The sequence below is a fragment of the Portunus trituberculatus genome, chromosome 31, assembly GCF_017591435.1.
Source record: "Portunus trituberculatus isolate SZX2019 chromosome 31, ASM1759143v1, whole genome shotgun sequence".
NCBI classification, from domain to species: Eukaryota; Metazoa; Arthropoda; class Malacostraca; order Decapoda; family Portunidae; genus Portunus; species Portunus trituberculatus.
This window is the reverse complement of record NC_059285.1, coordinates 234,122-261,621: the sequence shown is the minus strand read 5'-3', so window position 1 is coordinate 261,621 and position 27,500 is coordinate 234,122. Positions and strand designations below refer to the sequence as shown.

Here is a 27,500-nt window from a genome sequence, read left to right as displayed (position 1 = left end):
TCTACCGCCGTCATGTTGTGAGCAGGATGCGCGAAGTCTGGCGGGGCGGGGCTCTGGCTGATGCGCCCGCTTGACCCCTCATCTGAGAAAAAGAAAGTTTGATAAGCCTCACTTCCTCTCCCGTCACTCCTACACTTTTTTCCCTTTCCTGGACCTTAGACGCAGAAATCAGGAACGTTTTCTAAGAGTATCGGACAGTGAGGACATCTAAGCAGGCACTGTCGCTGATGAGGAGATGAGAACACACAGGAAATTGATGCATCACCGAAAAAAATCCCTCCCGGTGAACGCGAGCACCGGGAGGAAACGCAATAGTCTCCGCTCGAACAATGGTATCCCGGGTGAAGAAAACGTGGGAGTCAGCACAGCGGTGGGTCCCAATAGCTTTTGTTATGAAGAGATATGTGAGGGACGGCGGTGCTCTCCCTGCATACAACTGTTCACATTCCCTCCAGCCCGCCCGCCCGCTGCCCCGCCCGCCCGCCCGCTGACCCTCCCTCTCGCGCTGGCTGTGGGTGGAGGGGCCAGATTAACGTCGTGGGGCAGGCGGGAAGAGTTATAGTGATAGAGTAAAGTACGAGAAGAGCAGAGGATCATTCGCTGTCCATCTGTCTGTCTGTCTGTCTAAATGTGATGATTTGTCTTTATTTGGTGTCTGTCTATCTGCTTGTTTGTCACCTCTCTCTCTCTCTCTCTCTCTCTCTCTCTCTCTCTCTCTCTCTCTCTCTCTCTCTCTCTCTCTCTCCCCGGGCCACCACAGCCTCCCGGTGGCGTATCAGGCGCGGCACACATGGGGATTTATGACGCAGGTTCACGCCCTACTAAAGGCACATCGATATCACTTTGTCCTGCGGGAGAGAGACATTACAAGGGGACACACACACACACACACACACACACACACACACTAGCCATAGCATCGACTCTCCTCAAGAACAAAACGTGAAGACAATACAAAACACACACACACACACACACACACACACACACACACACACACACACACACACACACACACACACACACACACATTCAGAGAGAGAGAGAGAGAGAGAGAGAGAGAGAGAGAGAGAGAGAGAGAGAGAGAGAGAGAGAGAAATACTTGGCAAAATCAGAAAACCAAGAAAGGAGAAGATAATTAATTGTATATATATATGAAAAAACTTTACTTGTTCTGTCTTCACCTTCAGTCTTTGAACTACACAGACATTAAGAAAATAAAAACAATTTTCTCCTCAATACACAACTTTTCTGTAAATAGCTTGTAGAATATTCTGGCATTACTAACCCCTTCAGTACTGGGACACATTTTTACCTTGAGATCTGTGTACGATTAGACCATTTCATTGACATTAGCAAGGATCTATGGAGGTCAAAAGATTAATGGCCACAGTCTTCACTACTTTAATCTCCTACATGAGTTTCTGAAACTGTATCAAATCACCAAATAGTAAGCAGAATGAATATGGAAATACGTCATGGTACTCAAGGGGTTAATGGTTTCATATAGCAGTGAAAGGGTTAAACTGTGACAACAACCATGAAAACACCCTTGACAAAAACCCATTAACTTTCATTATGACATGCTCACTTGTCAAAATTAGCCACAGAAACGTTTAACCCCTTAGTACCATGACACGTTTCCATATTCATTCTGCTTACTATTTGGTCATTCTATACAGCTTCAGAAACTGATGTGGAAATTAAAATAGTGAAGACCGTGGCCATTAACCTTCTGTCCACCACAGACCCTTCCTAATGTCAATAAAAGGGTCTTATCATAGCCAAACTGTCTTAAAAAGGCCTTAAAACATACCAAACTGTCCTAGAATGCCCTAAAAACATGCCAAACTATTTCAATATGCCCTAAAAAACATGAGCCTCCATATTCATTCTGTTTACTATTTGGTGATTTTATACAGCTTCAGAAACTTATATGGGGAATTAAAATAGTGAAGACTGTAGGCCATTAATCTTCTGACCTCCATAGACCCTTCCTAATGGCAATAAAATGGTCTAATCGTACCCAAAACACAAGGTAAAAATGTATCTCAGTACAGAAATGGTTAAAACCAGCTCATTTGGCGAGAGAAAAGTAGCAGAAACGTTTAATTTCTTCAATACTGAGGCACATTTTTAACCATGATTTTTTTTTTTTCTACGATTAGACGATTTTATCTGTATTAGGAAAGGTGTATGGAGGTCAAGAGAACAATGGCCAGAGTCTTTACTATTCTAATCCCAACATATGTTTCTGAAGCTGTATAAGATCACCAAAAATAGTGACCAGAACGAATATGAAAACGCGTCCTGGTACTGAAGAGGTTGAGAATAAGGGAGGCAGTGTGGAGAGAGTTCAGGAAGGAGAACCAGCACACCACCTTCTTCTGTCTCAGTACCCAAGGGCACACTGAAGCCTTTCCCGAGTTTCCTCCCTCGTGTAGCAGAAGGAAGGGCGCACACACTCCCCATCTCTCAAAGTCTCAGAGCAGCCGGGCACAGGGAATGGCCTTATTTATCTACATGGCAACTCCAGCCTCCCTAGAGTTGCCACGTAATGTTTTTATTGGACTTATTGTCAGCGTCGGGCGATCATACGTAATGCCTGCGAGGTGTCGAGATTCCAAGCCTCGTATTCTTGTATCTTTCTTTCCTGCTTTATTTCATTCGCTCCTTCGCTTCCTTGTAAATGTCTTTCATTCTTCTCTTTCTTCTTAGCTTACTTCTACTACTACTGCTACTACTGCTACTACTACTACTACTACTACTACTACTACTACTACTGCTACTGCTACTACTACTACCAACACTACCACGAACTACCACCACCACCACCACCGTCACTACGACTACTACTGTTACTATTACTACCACTACTACTACTACTAATATTACTACTATTACTACTAGTACTGCTACTACTACTACTACTACTACTACTACTACTACTATACTATCATTACCATAACCACTACCACTACCACTACTACAACCACCACCACTACTTCTACTATAACAACCATCATCATCACTACCACCACCACCACCACCACCACCACCACCAACACACGCTTGCAACATGAAAATATTCAAATAAATCTTAAACCAAGACTTACAATGAAAAAAAAAAATCGCGAGAGAGAGAGAGAGAGAGAGAGGGGTGGGGATGGGATCGAGAGGGGGTTAAGAGACGTGAGAAAATGGAGATAGAACCAAATGCCTGAGGTGAGCACGCCCCTGTCATCTTATTAATTACCTGGAGCGCGCGACGGGCGTGAAGAGGATGCTCGTAAAGGCGAGGCGTGGGCGGTGAGGCTGATGGATTGATGGGCTGAAGGGCTGAAGGGCTGATGGGCTGATGGGTTGATGGGGCAAGTGTGAATGAGGGAAAGGTGGTGAGACTAAAGGATGTGATGCGACTCTCTCTCTCTCTCTCTCTCCACAAAATCTATTTTTTCTTCATCTTTTTCCTAATCTATTTTTTCATTTAATTTATCTGCTTTCATTATATTCATCTTTTATATTTTTTTCATTATAAAAAAGGCCTACTTAGCTGCCAGTTCCCTTGCATGTCTGAGAGATGTTAGTCTATTCGTGTCGTTGTTTATATGTCTATTTATTTTCTGTTGTGTGTGTGACGGGGGAGGCAGAAAAGAAAATATGAGAAAAAAAGTAAAAGGGGAGAAGAAGAAGAAGGAATAAGAGTGATAGGGAAAAAGGAGGGAGGAGGAGGAGAAGAAGAAGAAGAAGAAGAAGAAGAAGAAGAAGAAGAAGAAGAAGAAGAAGAAGAAGAAGAAGAAGAAGAAGAAGAAGAAGAAGAAGAAGAAGAAGAAGAAGAAGAAGAAGAAGAAGAAGAAGAAGAAGAAGAAAGAAAAGAAAAAGAACAAAAAAGAAAAAGAAAAAAATGAAGGACGAGGAGGAGGAAGAAGAAGAAAAGGAGAAGAAAAAGAAGATTCCCCTCCACCTTCCTTCTTTCTTTCCCTTCCTCCTCATCTTAGCATCCCCTCCCTTTCCTTACCTCTCAACCTCCCCTTCTTTTCCTCTCCCTTCAACCTTCCTTCCTTCTCTCTGTACTCCTTTTACTCTTTCTCATCCTCCTCTCAGCATCCAATCCTTCCTCCCAACATCTTTTCCTTTCATTTCTACCCATTTGCACGTCTCTCCTCCTGCTCCTTCCTCCTTTCCTCCTTGTTGTCTCCCTTCCTGGTGTCTCCTCTCCTTTCCTTCTGTGGGCATCAATATTCACAGAAGCGAGGGGTGGAGTCTGCGGATTAGTTTGAAAGGTGACAGTAACCTCTTCTACGTTCCCTTTATTTTCCGACCTTCAGAAATACCGCAGAGAGAGATGGAGGGGATAGAGGAGAGGAAGGAGTGGGGAAAGGAGGGAAGGAGGGAAGGTAGGAGCAAATACGACACAGGCAGACAGACAGACAGAGGGAAGGGTCAAGGATAGGAAGGAAACGAGGAAATGCATAAGGAGAGGGAAGAAGGGAAAGGAGGAGAGGAAGGAAGGAAGGTAGGAGACTAGGAGGAAATATGACATAGGCACATAGAGGGAAGGGTCAAGGGTGGGGAGGACAAGAGGAAAGGAGAGAGTGAGAGAGAGAGAGAGAGAGAGAGAGAAATGGAGGGAAGGTATCGATGGTGGAAAGAGATAGAGGGAAATGCTTGAGAGAGAGAGAGAGAGAGAGAGAGAGAGAGAGAGAGAGAGAGAGAGAGAGAGAGAGAGAGAGAGAGATCTATGGAACAATGTACAGTATAAAAATAAAGGCATGCAATGGAAAGAAATAAGAGAAAAAAGGAAAAAAAAAAAATGTAACGGAAATGTAAAAAAAAGAAATAGAGAAATAGAAGAAGAGAAAAGGTAAAAAACTAGTATGATCTAAGAGAGAGAGAGAGAGAGAGAGAGAGAGAGAGAGAGAGAGAGAGAGAGAGAGATTAATCCAGGAACGCTTTACCTTTTCATATTCTCTTTCCTGTGACAGTGATTAAGGGGAAGCAAAATAAGATGATCGCACGAGCCAAGAGGAACCGTGAAAAAATAAGTGTTTCCCGCAGGAATTTGCTACTTTTCGTTCAATTTGGTGCGTTTTTTTACTCGTCATATTAAACGTCACTGGAAGGAAAGACTCCCAGCGACGAGTGAAGTTCAGGGAGACGAGGGAAGTTGAGGAGCCTGGAGGGAAATATTGCCTCAGAGAGAGAGAGAGAGAGAGAGAGAGAGAGAGAGAGAGAGAGAGAGAGAGAGAGAGAGACACACACACACACACACACACACACACACACACACACACACACACACACACACACAGAAAGATACAACAAAGACAGACAGACACACAGACACACATACAAGTAGACAGATTGACAAAGAGACAGACAGGTTATCAGAGACAGACAGACAGACAGACAGACAGACTGACAGACTGACAAAAAAAAAATACGCACACACAATCAGAAATAAATAGATAAATAATAATAATAGTAATGATAATAATAATAATAAGTAGTAATAATAATAATAATAATAATAATAATAATAATAATAATAATAATAATAATAATCTAAGCAAGACACAATAAAAGAATAAAGAATAGAGGAAAGGAGCAAACGGCAGGAGGAGGAGGAGGAGGAGGAGGAGGAGGAGGAGGAGGAGGAGGAGGAGGAGGAGGAGGAGGAGTAGGAAGAGAAGATTCTCCAGCACGGTGCCTAATCGCTCAGAAACAATCATACAACTAATAACACGCTTCCCTCCACCACCACCACCACCACCACCACTTCCTCCTCCTCCTCTCCTGCATCAGAACCAATCCACAAAATCCTTACTTTTCCAACTCCCCTCCTTCCTCCACACACACACACACACACACTCTCTCTCTCTCTCTCTCTCTCTCTCTCTCTCTCTCTACTACAACTATTGTTACTACTACTACTACTACTACTACTACTACTACTACTACTACTACTACTACTGGTACTACAACTACCACTACTACTATTACTATTACCACCACCACTATTACTACCACTAACCACCACTACCATTTGTTTTAATGCGGCCTCTTTTTATTAAACATTGTTCTTTAACTTATTCAAGGCTCACTCTTCTTTTCATCTTTGTACCGTTTATTTTTTCTTTATTTTATCTTCCTAACTTTTATTTCTTCAAACGATGGAATATTGATGTTCACCTTTACAACACACATTTCTTTTTTGGCTTCTTGATTTTTCTTTTCTTTTCTTCTTCTTCTTCTTCTTCTTCTGTGTGTGTGTGTGTGTGTGTGTGTGTGTGTGTGTGTGTGTGTGTGTGTGTGTGTGTGTGTGTGTGTGTGTGTGTGTGTGTGTTAGTGGTGAAGGTGAACAGAAAACCTGAAGCCAACACCTGATGTGACCTTTCTCGATTCTCTCTTTTCTCTTCGTCTTCGTGTCTGTTTATATGTCCGAATGTGTGTGTGTGTGTGTGTGTGTGTGTGTGTGTGTGTGTGTGTGTGTGTGTGTGTGTGTGTGTGTGTGTGTGTGTGTGTGTGTGTGTGGCTATCAATTCCTTTGTCTGAGAGAGAGAGAGAGAGAGAGAGAGAGAGAGAGAGAGAGAGAGAGAGAGAGAGAGAGAGAGAGAGAGAGAGAGAGAGAATATGAATCTGCCTACCTGTTCGTCTTTCTCTAACTCAAATAATTCCCAGTTTTTCTTTTCATATTCCTTTTCTTCACGATCTAAAATGCCACTGAAGGGGAAAGATCGGTGAAAAAGTGCGTAATTTTCAACTAGGTGAGTGAGTGAGTGAGAGTGAGTGGTGAGTGGGGTATAAGATTGAGTGAGTGAATAAGAGGGTGGGGCATATGAGTGAATGAGTGAGTGGGATGGGTACATGAGTGAACGAGTGAGTGAGTGAGTGAGTAAGTGGCTGCAGTATGAATGAGTGAGTGAGTGAGTGAGTGAATGAATGTCCCAGGTGTCCTAGCCATGAATATAGAAAAACCGACAGATTCCAACAAAGGAGTCGTAAAGGTAATACATGAAACACACACTCATAAACCATCACACCACGACACACTCACAGAAACATTTATTTGTCGCGGTTGATTCTTGGGGCGACACACACACACACACACACACACACACACACACACACTAAACGCTTTACTGAGTTACTTCCGTTGGGGTAGTGATGGTGATAGTGATAGTGATGGTGATGGTGATGGAGAGGAGGAACAGGAGGAGGAGGGCGTGGTAGTAAGGGTGGTGGTGGTGGTGGTGGTGGTGGTGGTGATAATGGTGATCGCGTGTTAGCAGTGACTTGATTATAATAGCAACTTCCTCTACCCCAACACACACACACACACACACACACCACCTGCACTTATATGCTAATGGTGATTTATTATGTGTGTGTGTGTGTGTGTGTGTGTGTGTGTGTGTGTGTGTGTGTGTGTGTGTAAAGAACAGAAAAATTTGCATGAGAGAGAGAGAGAGAGAGAGAGAGAGAGAGAGAGAGAGAGAGAGAGAGAGAGAGAGAGAGAGAGAGAGAGAGAATAGGAAAGAAGAAGATGATGAAGATGAAGAAGAAGAAGAAGAAGAAGAAGAAGAAGAAGAAGAAGAAGAAGAATCAACAAAACACATTGACTTCAAATTGGACACAATGTGAGGCCAAGACAATTATTTGAAGCAGCAGATCAGGAGGAGGAGGAGGAGGAGGAGGAGGAGGAGGAGAAGAGGAGGAACTAAGACGACAATTATTACCACATACACACGCCAACTGTTCTAAGTAATGATGAACCCCACTATACATACACACACTATACACTACACTATACGCAACACACACTATACACTATACACACCTTATACACACACTATACATACACACACTATATACATTACATACTGCACTATACACTATACTATACATTATACATTACACTATACTCAGTCAAAATGAGTATTTACCTTGAAAAATACAGTTAGTTATGGATTATGGATACTGAGACCACACACCTCCTCTCTCTCTCTCTCTCTCTCTCTCTCTCTTTCCTCCCTTTATCACTTAGGAATCCAATTTTCACGCCCGCAAGGAGAGGTGAGCGCTCGGTGCCAGGAGATGAAACAGCTCGACAAGGCTTCGAAGCTTCACCACTCGCTCAAGCGGACAGGCGAAGCTTCATACGGGTCGCCACTTCATAATAATAGCCCTCTCCTTGCAGCCTGACGCGTTCGCCTTATTGGACTCTTTAACGCTTCTTTTTTTCTTCGTTTTCTTCTCCTTTACCTTACTCGCTCACTCACTCCTTTTTTTATCGTTTTCTTTTCCTTTACTTCACTCATTCGCTCACTCATTCCTTTTTTTATCGTTTTCTTCTCCTTTACTTCACTTCACCTCGCTCACTCCTTCACTCCTTACTGTCAATCGATCAGGTTTTTTTTTCTTTTCTCTCCAGGTAATGGAAGTGGATACGTAAGTTATGGGGGTGTAAATTATATGTAATAAGGTGAAGAGTGACATTAATTACGGTAATGTGGTTATATTTCTACTACTACTACTACTGCTGCTGCTGCTGCTATTACTACTACTACTACTACTACTACTACTACTACTACTACTACTACTACTACTACTACTACCACTACCGCTTTTTTACTCTCCTTGGTATTTAGAGAACAAGTAAAGAAACTGTCACACACACAATATGAGAACTCATTTATAATAGACAAATAAACAGGCAAGTAAATTGAAGAAGAGGGAAGGAGGAGGAGGAAAAAGATGAATGTGAAAGAAGAATCGAGAAATGGAATCTGTTGAAAAGAAAGACGAAGAATAAAGAAGAGGTAGATAAAAGAGGAAAAAAGAGACAAGATGGTTGAGAGAAAGAAAAGAAAAGCAGGAAAATTAAAAGAAATATTAGAGAGAGAGATAGATAGATAGATAGAGAGAGAGAGAGAGAGAGAGAGAGAGAGAGAGAGAGAGAGAGAGAGAGAGAGAGAGAGAACGCTTGTGAAATTCCTTCGTATTTTCAGCTTACACACCAACTGGAGGATTAAAATATTGAAGACTCTGGCCATCAATCTTCTGACCTCCATAGATCCTTGCTAATGTCAATAAAATTACCTAATCGTACCCAAAACTCATGGTGAAAATATGCGCCACTAATGAAGAGATGAGTTAATTGGAATATAGACACACTGCTGTTCACGAATCTCTTAATAAATACACTGTCCTGTACACATCTATAGTACAAGTCTTGCCTATCAGAGGAAGCCTGGCAAGTCTATTCTTCACGGTAAGCAAAATCATTACAGTCCATATCCATTGCCACATGAGTCACTAATGCTGGTGTTTGTTATATCTGAAGTCACGTATTGTAGAATCCTAGTCAGAAGTGGTACGTGGTTGCAGTGTTTCCCTTCTTGCATGTATTCAGAAACGCTTCGTACTATGTCTCTCTCTCTCTCTCTCTCTCTCTCTCTCTCTCTCTCTCTCTCATCACATTTTATGTATATTTCATATTTCTTTTATTGTTTTGTTTGCTTTTCTTTTTCTCTCTACTATCTTGTTTCTTTTTTTCCTCTTTTTTCCCCACCTTTTTATCCTTTTTTTTCTTATTGCATTGCATTCTCCAGACAATTAATATTCTCCAGTTCATAATACATAAAAGTGTTGCTAATCTCTCACCTGAAGCGTAAAGAATACTCCTTTTCAAAGCCTGCGTTACTCTGAATGAAGCCATTTGTATGTGGTGGAGATTCAAACAATGATTTTTAGTACATCTATGCAATTCTCCTTTCAATATTAACTCCTCTTATATGTTTAGTGAGTATGTAAGCTTTGGAATGTGAGTGTGAATAGGTCCAGGAACACAGGACTGTATGGGGGAAGACGCTAAGCAGAGGAGTGAATGGAGCAAAGCATGTTACTAGCTACTGTTGACCAGCGACGTACAGGCTTCTGCTTCTCCCAAACTGAATGAGTGATACGCTTATGACGTGCATTAAAAGAAAGAAAGAAAAAAATAAAGAATATAAGGTACCGAGAATAATGTAAGTATGCCCATCAGAGAGAGAGAGAGAGAGAGAGAGAGAGAGAGAGAGAGAGAGAGAGAGGTGATAATTTTGCAGCAATATTCCTTCTTGCTTGGAGGAAAATTACAGTTCCAGATAAAGGCGTGGGAAGAACAAAGACATCAATAAAGAAATAGATAGATAATATTTAGATAGATAAGATTTAGCCATTGTCTGCCTTTTTTGCTGTTGAATTACTGAGACATTAACGATCACAAGGAAAAACTTCACTGATTCTCAAGGAAAACAATATAAATACGATAGAAGTAAATAATTTAGTGAATATTAAAGATAAGTAAATAAGAAACCAAACTTTGACTAGTTGGCGTGTTCACCTGGGAAGTCACCTCAGTGTCATAAGTGACCTACAAACCCACCTACTCATTACTTATCCTGCCAAGTCACCTGCTCATTAACCTGCTGAATTGCTTATGAACACCTTGATTCAATGACTCCTGCTAACACACTTACTGAATGACCTGCTGAGAACACCTTGACTCACTGACCTGCTGACGTCTCTGCTAACTCACCCACTGACGTAACGTTACTGTTGACAACATTCTGACTCACCAACTCACCCACTAACTGCTAAACAACTTATTGATTTACCTGCTGAAAAATACTGATTCACTCACTTCTCTACTGACCACACCTGAGGATCTACTGACTAATTGACTCTCCTGCTAATCCACGTATTAATTACTCTGCCTTGGGATCTGCTTATCTACTAAATCAACTGGCGAAGTGTTAACTCACCCGCACTGACGAAGGCCAGCAGAGGAAGCAGCAGCAGCAGCAGCAGCAAGAGTACCACCAGCAGAGGCGTGAAGAGCCAGAGGGACGCCATGGCTGCTGCACCTTCAGAAGACCTTCTTCGGCAGGGAAAGTAAGGGGCGCATGGAGGGTTGTAGTAGTAGTAGAAGATGAAGATTTGTAAAGTGTGTCCCGAGGGTGTTGGTAGTTTAAGTAGCAGTAGCAGTAGTAGTAGTAGTAGTAGTAGTAGTAGTAGTAGCAGCACCAGTAGTAGTAGTAGTAGTAGTAGTAGTGTAGAGTGTATTGGCAGCAGTAATCAGTAGTAGCAGGAGATGGATGATGATGATGTTGTTGGTGGTGGTGGTGGTATTGCTGACAGTGGTATAGGTGAGGAGCGACTCAGCGGCTGAATGAATGATAACAACTTGCTGAGATGATCTAAGAGGATGCTGGGAGGGAGGCTTACATGGGAAAGGATGGAGACAAGACGATGCAATTTCGAGGAACGGTGAAGAGATGTAGTAATAATAACTGTAGTGTTACCGATAGATGGGGAGCAGATCAAGGGAAAGAGAAAGAGTCTATGGAAGTACTAGCTATGGCGAGAGTTGAGGGTAGATGCGGCAGTACAACACCCCCACCACCACTAACGCCGACCTCCTCTCCCGACAGCGTACGGGCAGAGAATGACGAGGGAGCAGTCCCAGCACCACTTCCACCGCAGCACTAGCAAGCCGCGAGCCTTCAGTCTTCACTCTAAGACGAGTTAGCGTCTCCACTGTGCCAATCACTCCGCCATTATTCCTCCTTGCCCATGCCTCCCCTCCTCCTCCTCCACTCCCCAGCCATTTAGCCTCACCTTTCCCCCCGCTGATGCACGCAAGGAACAGCCTCTATAGAGAAGCATCAGCGTCAAACTCGGAGTAAATAAACATCATGTGGGTCGATGGCAATGCTCTTCGTTCATCCTGCCGCCTCTCGCCCGCTGACTGGCTGATCGGTGTCTCGTGTCAGCCAACCACGCCAAGGCTGACTTACGGCCTTTCCACTGACACTGAGGGCAGACACATATGCCATTTGTTAGAATAAACCCAAGGGGTCGCTCCTGTGTACTTATCCACCTGTGTGTGTGTGTGTGTGTGTGTGTGTGTGTGTGTGTTTGATAAATTTCAGTTATGCAAAGAAAGATATATATTGACTGCGGAATACACACACACACACAGACTAGCGTGGCAGAGGGCAGGTAAGGAAGGGATAACAGTGTATGGTGAAAAGAGAGACGAAAAATTCCTATTGATATCATGCAGGTGAAGGTGATGGATGTGCATTGTGCGTGCCTTGCAGAGAGAGAGAGAGAGAGAGAGAGAGAGAGAGAATATGATCATGACGTTTATGCTACTGAAGAAGGCGAAGAAGTGAAATGGAAAAACTAAAGTCTGTTAATTCTCTAAAACCATTCGTCTTGTAATTTTCTTTCTACTACTATGCTGATTAATTCTCTACTGATTAATGCGTTTGCTAGTGAAGAATTCTGTCGCCCTTGCATTAATAGAAACACGAAGACATAGCCATTTAAACACTGAACACTTAAGACACTTCCTGAGGCACTCGCTGGCAACACACACACACACACACACACACACACACACAGCAGCTGCCTCACAACCTACTGCAGGAATGTTTCATAAAAGCCAAGAGAGAGAGAGAGAGAGAGAGACCCACCACGTGCTGAACGAAAAAGTACTATATACCACATCTCTTCGCCACTATTTCATTTCTTTTAATCAGCGAAGGAGAAAGACAAAGTTCGAGGCGTGTCTTCCATGAGTTCCCTGGGTTACTCTTCCTTCTACAGTGCTGAGAAGAAGGTCTGAGAAGGTTCAGGAAGGACGGAGTTAGTGGCATGTTTTCCCCTTTAGATCTAGAGAAGTTCCCCTTCCACCCGGTCGTTATCTATATAGTGGCGCCCTAGCTCTCGTGTCCTGCGCTTCTTGTTGGTGTGAGCTGGCTGGTGGTGGGAGGTGGAGATGAATTGTTTGTTACCCGCGACTTTGTTTATTATTCTAAGGGAAGGAAGAGGAGCTGGAGGAGGTAGGAGGAGGAGGAGGAGCGAAAAATGTCGCCACACCCCTTCAGCAAGACCGAGGCCAAAACCAGAGGGAAAGAAATGCGATGGTTGGTGCTGGTGTACGAGAGAGAGAGAGAGAGAGAGAGAGAGAGAGAGAGAGAGGGGGGATTGGGGAAGAGAGTAAATGTACAAGATTTACTGTGAAGTAGGACAAACGATGTCAATCTCTCTCTCTCTCTCTCTCTCTCTCTCTCTCACACACACACACACACACACACAGTCTTTCTACTTCAAGACAGCCATTGCCTTGCAGTGAATGTAAATAAACAATTCAATCAGTCTGTAATTGTGATAATAGCGGCAGAAACTCTTCATGATATTTCCTATAATGTCGAGATGGCAGCATGACACACAAAGCTGCGTAATGTTTGGTTGGTGTCGCTGCACGCCATGCCCATGACCAGTGTATTGCAGCGCACCTCACTCCAGTCCAGTCAGTTAGTCCAGGAGCGGGCGTAGGATTAACCTTTCTGGAGGCTCACTCTGTCTCGTTGACTGATTGTCGCTCATGTTGTTATCTGATGTCTATTTAAGGGGTCGTTGGCTATTGATGAATGTGTTGCTGTTGTTATTATTGTTGTTGTTGATGGTGATGTTGATGTCGCTTTCTCTTCTTTTGGATTAAAAATCTCGCTATTTTCCAGTTCCTTTTTCCTCGAGTGCCAAGGCTCTGGTCACTGTGACACGCTGAGTGACACCTTGGTATTCCTGCCTCTATTGGGTGCCTTAGCGAGAGAAGCAGGTGGCTAAGGGTGCAGGGATTGGCCGGCACTGTGTATAGGCAGGCGCTTGTGTGGCACTTGAGCCAGCAAAGAGCGCCGTGGCTTGCCGAGTAGCACTGTACGCCGCACAACCCACAGTGGTTGGCCGACACTCATTAGAGGGGAGTAGCACATCCAGGCCTGTACTTGTGGCTTGGTTAAAATAAGCAATGTGTGTGCTGGTCAAGTCTGTGATGTATGTTGAATGTTAAAGTATGATATTTAGTAAAGCAAGCAACCCATGACCGAGGTACAGTGCTTGTAGTGTAGGTTAGACACTATAGGCATGACACAGTGCGCTGTAAAGTCTGCAGTGACAATCATAGAATCAAAGGAAGATTATAGTCTATACTGGATTAGTACAGACTTGAGGGGTTAACTAGATAAAGTCAGCTTGGAAATACAGAAAGCCATGGCCATCATAATCCGGTACGATACTTTTACCTTCAAAATGTGGCGGGAGTGTTCTCGCGCTGCCGCGCAGATTTGTTGACAGTAACAAGGATTCTGTATACTGTACAGAGTATACCAAGGTGGAGATTTCTCTTTACCTTGGTGTATACTAGATAGAAGGGCTGTCTCTGTACGTGCCCAGCTCACATGAATCCGTTGCACAGCTTCACTCGTGTCACACTGTTGTGCCACGTTCCATGGCAAAGCCACTCATGTCAGTGTTTGACAGACGTCTCCATATAATGGCATATTATGGTCCAATAAAAACGAAGGAACCAGTCAACCCAGGAAGTAAAGTGAGGCGTCTCCAGACGGTAGCCCATCACGGTGCAATAAAAGCAAAAAAAAAAAAACCCATACACTCATCTATGCGAGTCCGCTGTAGCCTATCATGGCGGCTACATTCATAGTTCATACAATACAAAGAGTGCCTCTTTGCTACTGTTAAACAACTGAGTCTAATAAATACTAAATAATACATAGGCGTTTTTAATGTTTTTTTTTCAGTTGAGATCTCTGAGTGGCTCCACTGCTTCCCTTGCCCTGCCCTACTCTACCCTGTCCTGCCTGGCTGGCGACCTGCCTGGTGGGTTGAATCGTACGTCAGGACTCACTGGCGGTGGCGCTGTCAGTATCAGTCACATGTGTTTGTGAGTGACGGGTGTCAGTGTTCCTGCCATGCTATTCTGTCTTACTGTGTGTTACAGTGGACGTTTTGAAACTATCTACATTTGCGTAGTGCTGTGAAGTGTTTAGGAAGAGAGCAGAGGGACGCGCGGGGCACAACACTCCGTCACCACGAGGCACAGACTGGTGAGTACCCCAGTTTGAACTTTCATGACGTATTGGCGGTAATGGCACTGCGCACCCATTCCCTCTCTTGCTCATGGTGTTCATATGGAGCCATCTTTATATTCCACAAAGCACTTCTTGATTTTTTTCCTCTCCCAAATTTAATGGTGAATCCTTTTGGTCATTAGATAACCTATTAAAAATCCAACGTAGCTTAGGTCGGCGGGCTCACCTGACCCAGCAGCCACGCGGCACGAGACGCGTCACGAGGCACGAGGCAGGTCACGAGGCACAGGGCCCCAGTGACTGTGAAACTGTAATATTGTACTTCTTTGACCAAAATGATCGTATTTATGGTTTGATTGTCGTAATAATGAAGAGAGCCAGTTAGTGCTCACGGTACGAACTCGTCAGTACTGTTATGTACATTCTCTGACACTGTCGGTCTCCAGGCTGTTTGGGTCTGTGTTTTTCATCGTATTAATATGTGAGGAGCATTCCTTGTGGTAAGACATGATCAAGGGATGACTGCACTTGTCATTTGTAACGAGTTGTTAATGAGTGAATCTGCTGAAACATGCTTGGTACTTCTTGAAGTTTGGTGTCCGTGTCAAGTTTGCTCCACTCATCCTCCAATTTCTGAAGTCACGTGATCTTGCTCAATAATTCTAGGTAGACAGCTTGCCGGTGGAACAAGATAGCGTTTAACAATTCCTTGGTGCCCGAGAGCATTGGCAGGATCTAAGCCCCGACACACACACACACACACACACACACCCGGTAGCTGAGTGGTTAGAGCGCTGACTTCACAAGCCAGAGGACCGGGGTTCGATTCCCCGGCCGGGTGGAGATATTTGGGTGTGTCGCCTTTCACGTGTAGCCCCTGTTCACCTAGCAGTGAGTAGGTACGGGATGTAAATCGAGGAGTTGTGACTTTGTTGTCCCGGTGTGTGGTGTGTGCCTCGTCTCAGGCCTATTCGAAGATCGGAAATAATGACCTCAGCTCGTTCCGTAGGGTAACGTCTGGCTGTCTCGTCAGAGACTGCAGCAGATCAAACAGTGAAACACACACACATTATTTTCTTCCTCACTAAAACTAAATCATAACAACTACAAAACTATCGCTACTATCATTATATCTACGCCACACACACACAGAGAGAGAGAGAGAGAGAGAGAGAGAGAGAGAGAGAGAGAGAGAGAGAGTACAAATATACCTAATATACCATCCAGCGATTCAGAACTTTCAATTTTACTGCAATGGAAGGAAAAATTTTCACTGTCACGTTGAATAAGATAAGAGTACTCGTAGACCGTCAGCTTATTCACTGAGATACAACATAAAGAAGTAGGAACTTTTAGTATAGTCTACCTTTAAAATTATGTAAAGTGAGATCATAGAAAACTAATATTTCATGGTTAACTCATATAAGTATAGCTCTTTCTATTCTATTACTACTACTACTACTACTACTATTACTACTACTATTACTACTACTACTACTACTACTACTACTACTACTACTACTACTACTACTACTACTACTACTACTACTACTACTACCGCTTCAATAAGTCAATAAATATGTACAGGCGGGTCAGTAGTTGATGAAACAGCCTTCCTGAGCTAACATTTACCAGGAGCCATGTGTCAACTGAAGGGATTTTAATAGGTAAATATCACTGCCAAGATTTCGTGACGTTTATTAAGCCACGCCACATTTCTCAACCCCACTTCACATCCACCTCCCCATCCTTCCTCTCTTCGTTTCTACCTAACCTAACCTAACCTAACATAACCTAACCTAACCTAACCTAACCTAACCTCCTTCCTATCACCTCCATCTAACTCTAACCACTTGCCTCCCCTCTCTCTCTCTCTCTCTCTCTCTCTCTCTCTCTCTCTCTCTCTCTCTCTCTCTCTCTCTCTCTCATCCATTCAGAAAAGTGTAAACAATGCAACACACACACACACACACACACACACACACACACACACACACACACACACAGAGAGAGAGAGAGAGAGAGAGAGAGAGAGAGAGAGAGGCAGCGTTGAAAAGTTTGATGTGCTAAAAGGTCTTTGTGGAGAGCGGGGAGTGTCATTAATCACGGTGACACCTGTAAAGTCAGCGGCGGGAGATCTGCGTGTCAGCCAATGGAGAGAGAGAGAGAGAGAGAGAGAGAGAGAGAGAGAGAGAGAGAGAGAGAGAGAGAGACTTTTATAGAACGTAATGAATTTTTCTTCACTGATTCAAGTATTCATCAACTACACACACACACACACACACACACACACACACACACACACACACACACACACACACACACACACACACACACACACACACACACACACACACACACACTCTCTCTCTCTCTCTCTCTCTCTCTCTCTCTCTCTCTCTCTCTCTCTCTCTCTCTCTCTCTCTCTCACGCACATTTTTAACTCTTCCCTATCTCGTCATCGTCCATTTCCTTCTATTTTCTTGTCCTTTTTTTCTTCTTTTTGTCCCTTAATTCCTCCTTCTCCTCCTCCTCCTCCTCCTCCTCCTCCTCCTCCTCCTCCTCCTCCTCCTCCTCCTCGTTCTCTTCTTGGCCATTCTCTCCTTTTCCTTCTCTTCCTTCAGCGCGTGTTTACCTGGGAAAAAAATGAACTAATTAATCTCGAAATGGACTTTTCCTCCACCTTCTTCCATAATGAGAAAAGATTTGCCTGGTGTTTGCATGCCGATTTACTCTCTCTCTCTCTCTCTCTCTCTCTCTCTCTCTCTCTCTCTCTCTCTCTCTCTCTCTCTCTCTCTCTCTCTCTCTCTCTGATTCAGGGTAGCGCTACTATTGCCATAACTTACATACGCACAAACACTACAATGTATACACACACATACAGCACCCATGACGGTAAACACACACACACACACACACACACACACACACACACACACACACACACACACACACACACACACACACACACACATGAAGGTCGCAGATTTAGGAAAGACAGTGAATAATGAATGAAAAAACAAGAAAATAAGAAAAATCAAGCATGGTTGGTCGATAGGTGAGAGAGAGAGAGAGAGAGAGAGAGAGAGAGAGAGAGAGAGAGAGAATAGATCGTGATGTTTAAAGGAGAAGTGAAGAGGAAAAAATGAAAGGAAGAAAAGGAAAGGCGAGAGAGCAAAATTTTCATCGCTGTGTAATATCCCCAGCTCTCTCTCTCTCTCTCTCTCTCTCTCTCTCTCTCTCTCTCTCTCTCTCTCTCTCTCTCTCGTCATTATTATCATCTATTTTTTTCTTAATTTTTTTCCTTTATTCATTTTATTCCCTTCCATCCTTCATCTCTCTCTCTCTCTCTCTCTCTCTCTGGGTGATATCAGGCAATCATTATAGAAAAAGTAAAGCAGTGAAATAAGCCTCCGCTCTTTGATGACGTCATTACCATTCAGTGTTAATTACGAAAAATAACTGTTTTTATGGCACCGTTACGCTCAGGCTTCCTTTCGCCCCCACCCCTCTCTCTCTCTCTCTCTCTCTCTCTCTCTCTCTCTCTCTCTCTCTCTCTCTCTCTCTCTCTCTCTCTCTCTCTCTCGCGTAACGTTTGTGCAGGAGAGGATTTTACAAGTTCATTACACACACACACACACACACACACACACACACACACACACACACACACACACACACACACACACACACACACACACACTGATCTCGTTTTGCAATGTTAATCAGAAAATTATTAAATGGATTTGAGATGAGCAGTCACGTTGCTGGTTTGGCAGTGCTGTTTATTACTATCATCGTCATTATTATACTCGTTCATTATCATCACTGTGTTCATTGGTAGATATAAAACACCATCATTTAGAATCGCTGTAGTTTTTTATGATGATTTCAGTCACTATTCACAATCAGAAGTCTTTGTTTTCTATCTACGCAATATTTCAGCTCCATCAGATTATAATTTCTTCATTGCTCTCTCCATTCTTTGTATCTAGTCACTTCAGTACCACGATGTGTTTTCTGGTTAGTATTTGGTGATTTTAAACAGCTTCAGAAACGTAGTCAGGGATTAGAATGGTGAAGACTGTGGCCATTAATCTTCTCACCTCCATAGATCCTTGGTGATCTGAATAAAATCGTCACATTGGCCTCTCTATTCTTTGTATTTAATCCCTTCAGTACTATGATGTGTTTTCATATATTATTCTAGTTACTAATTGGTGATTTTGTACAGCTTCAGAAACATAGCTGGCGGATTAAAATAGTGAAGACTCCAGCCATTTATCTTCTCACCTCCATAGACCCTCGCTAATCTGAATAAAATTGTCTAATGATACACAAAACTCATGGTAAAAAATGCACCCCACTACTGAAGGGGTTAAACACAGCCAGCCATTTGTCATCATCATCATCACCATTATTGCTGTCATCACCAATTTTTTTTATTCTCTTTACGCAGCACTTGAAAACACCATTTGATTGCCATTCTTTTACACACACACACACACACACACACACACACACACACACACACACACACACACACACACACTGGTCACACACTCCCCTCCTCCTCCTCCTCCTCCTCCTCCTCCTCCTCCTCCTCCTCCTTCCCGTTGAGGTTTGGGCGGTAGGTACGTTTTATGTTGACGCAGCTGCCGCGAACACCCGAACTTCATTAATGTTGAACTGTTATGTTAGGTCGAGTTATGCCGCTGTACTGTTCAAATATTTCCGTGTGTGTGTGTGTGTGAGAGAGAGAGAGAGAGAGAGAGAGAGAGAGAGAGAGAGAGAGAGATTAAGCTTTACAAAACGACTGAAAACATAAGGATAAGAAATAAACAACAACGATCTAATAATCTCTCTCTCTCTCTCTCTCTCTCTTTGTCTCTCTCTCTCTCTCTCTTTGTCTCTCTCTCTCTCTCTCTCTCTCTCTCTCTCTCTCTCTCTCTCTCTCTCTCTCTCCAGGATTTTTATTACTGTCTTTTCTCATTTTCCTTTATTCTCTTCATCTTGAGATCACCGTGATATTTGCGAGGAGGAGGAGGAGGAGGAGGAGGAGGAGGAGGAGAAAGAAAAGGCGAAGAAGGAGACGGAAGAAAGAAACTCAACTGCACTAACTTTCTAAATTTCCTTAAATGTTAATCACCATAACAACATAAAAAAGGAAGGAGGGAAGGAAGAGGAGGAGGATGATGGAGGGGAGGAAGGAAGGGAAGGAAGGAGAGAAGTAAGGGAAGGTAGGAGGGAAGGAGGGAAGGGAAAGGAGGGTGATGGAGGAAAAAAAAGGGAAGGAGGGAACTAGGGAAGGGTGGATAAAGGGAAGGAGGGAAGGATGGGATCAAGAAACTGGTGGTGGTGGTGGTGGTGGTGGTGATAATGGTGATGGTGGTGGTGGTGGTGATGGTGATGGTGATGGTGATGGTAGTGTTTTCCAGAGTTACTGGTAGTGATGGTGGTGGTGTTTGAGAAGGATCATATTGGTGCAGTATGTTATAAAAGACCTGCATAGTATGTTGATGTTTCTTCCATTTTTCCTTCTCTTCTGTTGTTGTTTTTGTTGTCTTTGTTTATTTACTTTTTTCTTTGTTGTTGTTGTTGTTGTTGTTGTTTTTCTTCGCCTTACTTCCTTGCTATCTCCTTATAACCCTCTATTGCGTGTGTTTCTTTGACTCCCGGTTGATGTTCCTGTTCTGCCCGCTCATCCTCTCTGTTAATGTACACACACCAGCACTTGACTCCCCGCCACTTCTGGCCATATGATTTCTCAGTAGCAACACCTGGTAATCCAAGATCGGGATAGAAAGATGGAAGGCAGGCAGGCCAGTCGGGCTACGTCAGAAAGGATTGCAGCCAATGACAACTGCCATGAAAGAAGGATGACAGATGTCAGTTTTGTTTTCAATATAGGTAGGAAAGATGCTATATTAAGTAGGGAACGGGCATACATACATACATACATGTGGGTGTACCTATTTGTTGGTGTCATATATATATATATATATATATATATATATATATATATATATATATATATATATATATATATATATATATATATATGGAGACATTATTGTATTCATGTTGATTCTGGCAAATTTATCTTATTATTGTTGCCAAACACCTCCCGTGAAAAGTGATCACCGGTGCCCACGCCGCTGCCATTAGTTTGTGTGTGAGCAGCCTGGCGGGACACAACGCCAGCGGTGAGACAGACGTGAGATCGGTGAAGACGAAGATACTAATAATAGTGATAGCAAGGAAGAGAATAGTGTTTGTGTAGCCTCTCGGTAATCAGAGGTTCACTATTCATACATCGTTGAAGACACAAAGCGGACAGAAGTGTGTGGGTGTCTGCTGATAACACGGAGATATCGGCTGCCAAACAATCTTTGGCTAACATAAGTAATATACTAGTGTAACTCATCATTTCACGGTGCTGTCATGTCATAACCCAACGTTGGTAATCCCCAGGACAACATGTCAGTGAACTAACATCTGCAGATACTTAAAGAAATCAATAATCCAAGCCTTCGATACGTCAGATAAACCGATCCCCTGAGCCGCCACCTGTTTCTCAACCATTATTTGCCTCATCTCTCACTTATTACTCGTCAGACAGGTCACAAAGTGGAGCCATAGGCCTAATCTTTCATGTCCGTAGTTGAAATATACCCGCATTAGCCTGATTTGTATGTCATAGAGGCCCAGTAAGGAAAAGTTGACCGGGACGTGACGTCACGAGCCCCCATGCTGTGACGTCATCACCGACTCCCGCCAGAATGCTCTGCCGGTCACAGATCGTTGACTTCCACTATTATTTATATTTGTCTCAATTCATTTATTTCGAGTCACAATACCTTTTAAGGATTTCTAATGATAGTTGGCAGTGTTTTACGTATCTTCCATGCTTGAGTTGAGTGAAGTACGGTGAATTAGAGGGTGTTTATGACTTAAATGAGGGCGAAAAAATGTTAAATTTTTACCCCCGCTGTGAATGATTTTTTATTTGAGGTTGTAGCGAAGTGTTTGTGTTCTCAAAGAATAGTTTATGATGGAAAAAGTGTGTAGGGCTCCTGATAAGTTAGATATGTGGACTTTAAGATTGATTTGAAGCCCTGTTAATATTGCAAAACACGTCATTTCTTAAATATTTATTTTCTTAATCCAGCGTGTTGCCAGGTTTTGATATATCGAAATGATGGTCATAATTTTTAAGATACGTTATCGATCCTGTTGAATGAAATTGGTGGACTTTAGAATTGTTTTTAATTGTGTCGAAGTTCCAATACTTTATTTAATATGTTTTTGAAATATTCTTATTATTCCTCATCCTGGCAATATCTTTATATTTTAGGATTTGTTTTGATTGATAACAAGTCGGAATTTCTATAGCATTCTTGCCCAGCTGTCTTTTTGGGAATTCTCATTTTCAAAATGAATTAAGTCACGTATATATGTGACGTCATCAAGGGGGGAGCTCCACGCTGGATACCCTGTTCCCGGCCCAAGGGTGTGAGGGCCGGTGGGTGAGTGGGTGGCTGTGTGTGGTGCTGCGCGCGCGCATGTGTTTGTGTATGTGTGTGTGTGTGTGTGTGTGTGTGTGTTTGTTTGTTTGTGTGTGTGTGTCCGTGTGTGTGTGTGTGTGTGTGCGTGTGTGTGCGTGTTCGTGTGCGTGTTTCTGTTCGTGCGGTGGTGGTGGTAGTGTGTGTGTGTGTGTTCATGTGGGAGTGTGTTCATGTGGTGGTGTTGGTGTTAGTGTGTGTGTGTGTGTGTGTGTGTTGATGTCGGGGTGTGTTCATGTGGTGGTGTTGGTGTTAGTGTTAGTGTGTGTGTGTGTGTTCATGTGGTGTTGGTGTTGTTAGTGTGTGTGTGTGTGTGTGTGTGTGTGTGTGTGTGTGTGTGTGTGTGTGTGTTGATGTGGGTGTGTTCATGTGGGTGTGTTCATGTGGTGTGTTAGTGTTAGTGTGTGTGTGTGTGTGTGTGTGTGTGTGTGTGTGTGTGTGTTCATGTGGGGTGTGTTCATGTGGTGGTGTTAGTGTGTGTGTGTGTGTGTGTGTGTGTGTGTGTGTGTGTGTGTGTGTGTGTGTGTGTGTGTGTGTGTGTGTGTGTGTGTGTGTGTGTGTGTGTGTGTGTGTGTGTGTGTGTGTGGGTGTGTGTGTTCATGTGGTGGTGGTGATGTGTGTGTGTGTGTCTGTGTGTGTGTTCATGTGGGTGTGTTCATGTGGTGGTGGTGATGTGTGTGTGTGTGTGTGTGTGTGTGTGTGTGTGTGTGTTCATGTGGGTGTGTTCATGTGGTGGTGGTGATTGTGTGTGTGTGTGTGTGTGTGTGTGTGTGTGTGTGTGTGTGTGTGTGTGTGTGTGTGTGTGTGTGTGTGTGTGTGTGTGTGTGTGTGTGTGTGTGTGTGTGTGTGTGTGTGTGTGTGTGTGTGTGTGTGTTCATGGTGTGTGTGTGTATGACAGGGCATGGACCAGGAGGGGAAGATGAAGCTGGTGGAGACTAAAGGTTGAAAGTTTGAGGTGGTTGAACCAAAGCAAGGAAAACAACAGCCTTCACCTGGTGTGTGGCTACCTGACGTTACTACTAAGGAATGATATGGCCAGGATTGGTAAGGAGTCAAGTGTTGGCATCTGTAACTGTGGCGTCTCTCTACAGCCTCTCTTCGCCATCTCACCATTACCACCAACACCTTTCCTCTACCGCCTCACGATCTTCCCATTACCTTCCCACCACTTCTCTTCTATTGCCTCTTCCTATTAATTTTCTCCCTATTGCCTCAGCGGTACCTCTCTCTCGCTTCACTGTCCTGCTACCTCCTGTTCTCCTCCCTTTCTTCCCTCTCCCTTTGTTGTCATCGCACCACTACCGCCATTTTAGTAGTCCTCAGGGAACGTGGCTACGACAAAACGGAGGGCACGCCAGGTTTATGAGTCCAGAATGCGTCCTAAACCATTCGGGCCAGACAAGAGGTGGGTTGGTAGGGGACGATGCGTGTCACAGCCTCTGCCTCTCCTAATCTCCCTCCCCCCACTACCTTCCACCTACCTGTCTTCTATTTCTACGTACTTACAACACTTTCCATGTCTTGTCTCCGCTTCTCTGCTGCTCCTTCTCTTACTTTGGTTACTCTAGAGACTAAAGACGTGGTGTGTCTACGTGTTTCTACCTGCACACAACGCCTTTCTTGTCTAACTTTGATTTTTCTTGTTCTCCTCCTTATTTTTGTTTGTTAAATTGTTTTTTACTTTTTTTGTGCTGTTTTCCTTCTTTCCATTCGCCTCCTCTCCAGATGTAGTGAACAGATTCATTCGCCTGGTCTGCTTGCCGAGGTTACGCTCTCTGATTGGTAAATGTTTGGTGACTGGCATACTGTTGTTAAAAATCCACCTGCTATTGTTACCGAAGAACAGTTTCCGTATCCTTCACCAGTTAGTCAGCCAGCCAGTCGGTCAGCCAGTTAGCCAGTCAGTCAGCTAACTTACCAAGCAGCCAGTTAGCCATTCGGCCAGTCAGTCAGCCAACTTACCAGGCAGCCAGACAGCCTACCAGCAGCTAGATAGCTAGTCAGTCAGCTACACAGTCAACCAGCCATTTTGAAAGCTAGTCAGCCAGCCAGCCACCCGGTTAGCCATCCATCCATCCAGCCAGCCAGCCAGCCTGGTGCCCACCCGCCACACTCAAGCGGCTATCGACAACCCTGTTTTCGGGGCAACAAATCTTGAGCCGGAGGTTGAGCCGGACGTAAGCTGAAGCAATCCCATCGTGGTCCGGCCTTGCCTCGCCCTTGATGACGCCACGGTGAACAAAGATTGCGGCCTGGCATATTCTGAGAACATTTTGCACACTTAATTGGTGTGTAATTCACCAGCAGGTCTTGAGTGACACGTGGAGCGCACGACTGCCAGCTGTGTGATGTAGGACTGGGAGAGCCAAGGCTGAGAAGTCTGATTGTTTCGTATGCCTCTGATAAGAGTATAGATAAGGAGGAGGAGGAGGAGGAGGAGGAGGAGAAGCAGGAGGAGGAAGAGGAATACAGGAGGAGGCAACAGAGGAAGAGACAGGACAGGAGGAGAGGAGAAGTGATATTAAAAATCACATGGAATAGAAAAGGAAAAGGAAAAGAACTTGTGTTTGTGGGGAAAGAAGAAAGCCTATTACTTGCACTCATAAAAAAAAAAAATGAAAGAGAGAGAGAGAGAGAGAGAGAGAGAGAGAGAGAGAGAGAGAGAGAGAGAGAGAGAGAGAGAGAATCAGTTTAATCGAGACACTGATCTCTGGCCAAAGCTGTGACTTTCCACACTCCAGGACAGTAGCGTGGCCAATCAATGAAGACCTTTAACAACCTGGTAGGGACTCAGTGACAATCCTCTAACCTAACCTAACCTTAACAACCTAACAGAGACTCGAATGACAATCCTCTAACCTAACCTAACCTAACTTAACCTTTAATAACCTGGTAGGGACTCGAGCGCCAGTCATCCAAGTAGCAGGCAAGTACTACCAGTGAACCAGCGAGCATCGAGCCGCTGCTTACATACTACACTTCTGCACTGACGGGAATTATGGTAACTCTTTGTAATAGTTCCCTTTACTTCTTGTCAGTCGTACAGTCAGTCAATCAGATCATGTCCTTAGGCTGTGTGTGTGTGTGTGTGTGTGTGTGTGTGTGTGTGTGTGTGTGTGTGTGTGTGTGTGTGTGTGTGTAAGCTACTTGATATCTGACAACTGCAGTCTGTATGTATATCTGTCTATTTACTCTTTGCTGTGTTTGTTGTATTATTTTACCTTATATACGCACATAACTGTCTGCCGTCCTCTCTCTCTCTCTCTCTCTCTCTCTCTCTCTCTCTCTCTCTCTCTCTCTCTCTCTCTTTCCATTTTCTCTTTATCTGTGCCTCAAACCAGAGTAATTCTTGGTCCAGCAGAATTATTCCTCAAGAAACTTCATTAAGATGAGATTAGCGGGTGATGGATGACGGCACCGCGCCCCCTCCCCACCTTCACCAACCCAGCCTTCGTCAAGAGAGAGAGAGAGAGAGAGAGAGAGAGAGAGAGAGAGAGAGAGAGAGTGAGAGTGAGAGTTTGTAAAATCTGTATGTTTTTTGACCGAGTTAAATTCTCTTTGTCTGTGTGTGTGTGTGTGTGTGTGTGTGTGTGTGTGTGTGTGTGTGTGTGTGTGTGTGTGTTGTGGTTTGCCATCAGAGCCGGAACATGATGGCGTTGACGAAAAGAAAAAAAAGGAAAAAAAAATTAACAGGGCAAAGCATTCCTGTGTGAGCTTAAAGGAGGCAGATTTTTTGACGTCTGGAAATTCCGTTTAGATTCCATTCGTGTCACGTGATCGGCGGCCGCGTGAAGAAAGACTGGGCTGCGTGAAGACTGGGCTGCGTGAAGACTGGGCTGCGTGAAGACTGAGCTGCGTGAAGACTGGGCTGCGTGAAGACTGGGGTGCGTGAAGACTGGGGTGCGTGAAGATTGTGGTGCGTGAAGGCTGGGGTGGGGTCAAGACTAGACTGCGTGAAGACTGACTGGGCCCCGTGAAGACTGACTGGGGCTCGTGGGTGTATCAAAAGACATGAGATGAGGCAGGTACACTGTTCATCACAGCTGTATAGGTTAGATTAGGTTAGGTTAGGTTAATAGAATGAGCTATGATTGTGTGCTTCATGATATAAATGAACGTTTTCATATTTATGCTGCTTACTATATGGTGATTTTATACAGCTTCAGATTAAAAAAATATGATTGGATTAGAACAGTGAAGACTCTGGTCATTAATCTTTTGACCTCCATAGAGCCTTCCTGATGCAAATAAAATCGTCTAATCATACTCAAAACTCAAGATAAAAAATGTGTCTCAGTACTGAAGGGGTAAACAAAATAGTAAAGCTGTGGACTATGGAGGGTGCTGAACTTTTTATGGTCACAGCTTTGGCTTACTACTTTTTACGTTCCGCAGCAAACACCATAACAAGGACAAAGTATATAAACAAAATGATGAAGTAAGAGACTAGGAAAAGTGTTCAGGCTAACTATGTATTTGCAGTTTTTACATATAAGACAACAAAAATAATGGAGTCAGGGGCCTTTAACCCTTTTGAGTTCCTTGACATTTTTTCGTATTCATTCTGCTTACTATTTGGTGATTTTATACAGCTTCAGAAGCTTACGTGGGAGTTTAGAATAGTGAAGACTTCTGACCTCCAAAGACCCTTGTTAACATCAATAAAATGGTCTAATCGTACACAAATCTGAAGGTAAAAATGTGTCCCAGTACTGAAGGTGTTAAAATAGTGAAGACTGTGGCCATTAATCTTCTGACCTCCATAGACCCTTTACTAATGTCAATAAAATGGTCTAATGGTACACAAGTCTCAAGATAAAAATGTGTCCCAGTACTGAAGATGTGAAGTGAGACGGTGCACTCCCATTTACATCTTTTTCCATATAAAGTAGCAAAAATAATATAATAATGAAGGGTATAGAGTGTTGTTAGCGACCTTTCAGTGTGACGGTTAAGGCTGCAGGTAGCATGACTTCCAGCAACCTCTTAC

At 43.6% G+C, this 27,500-nt stretch overlaps 1 protein-coding gene and 1 long non-coding RNA gene across 2 annotated transcripts in view; one reads left to right on the top strand and one right to left on the bottom strand.

Annotated features, from left to right (window-relative positions):
* Window positions 1-11,574, bottom strand: part of LOC123511658 (neurotrimin-like) — an 18,936-nt gene extending 7,362 nt beyond the window's left edge. The window contains exons 1-2 of the mRNA XM_045267712.1: window positions 10,809-11,574; window positions 1-82 (exon numbers count right to left, since the gene is read on the bottom strand). The exon at window positions 1-82 is cut by the window's left edge and continues 52 nt beyond it. Of these exons, the coding sequence (XP_045123647.1) occupies window positions 1-82; window positions 10,809-10,899 (173 nt within the window). The 5' untranslated portion in view covers window positions 10,900-11,574. The remainder of the gene's footprint in view (window positions 83-10,808) is intronic.
* A 3,221-nt stretch (window positions 11,575-14,795) lies between these two features.
* The window catches only part of LOC123511629, a 97,329-nt gene continuing 84,624 nt past the window's right edge, over window positions 14,796-27,500 (top strand). Inside the window, exon 1 of the long non-coding RNA XR_006676874.1 lies at window positions 14,796-14,960. This is a non-coding gene — a long non-coding RNA (uncharacterized LOC123511629). The remainder of the gene's footprint in view (window positions 14,961-27,500) is intronic.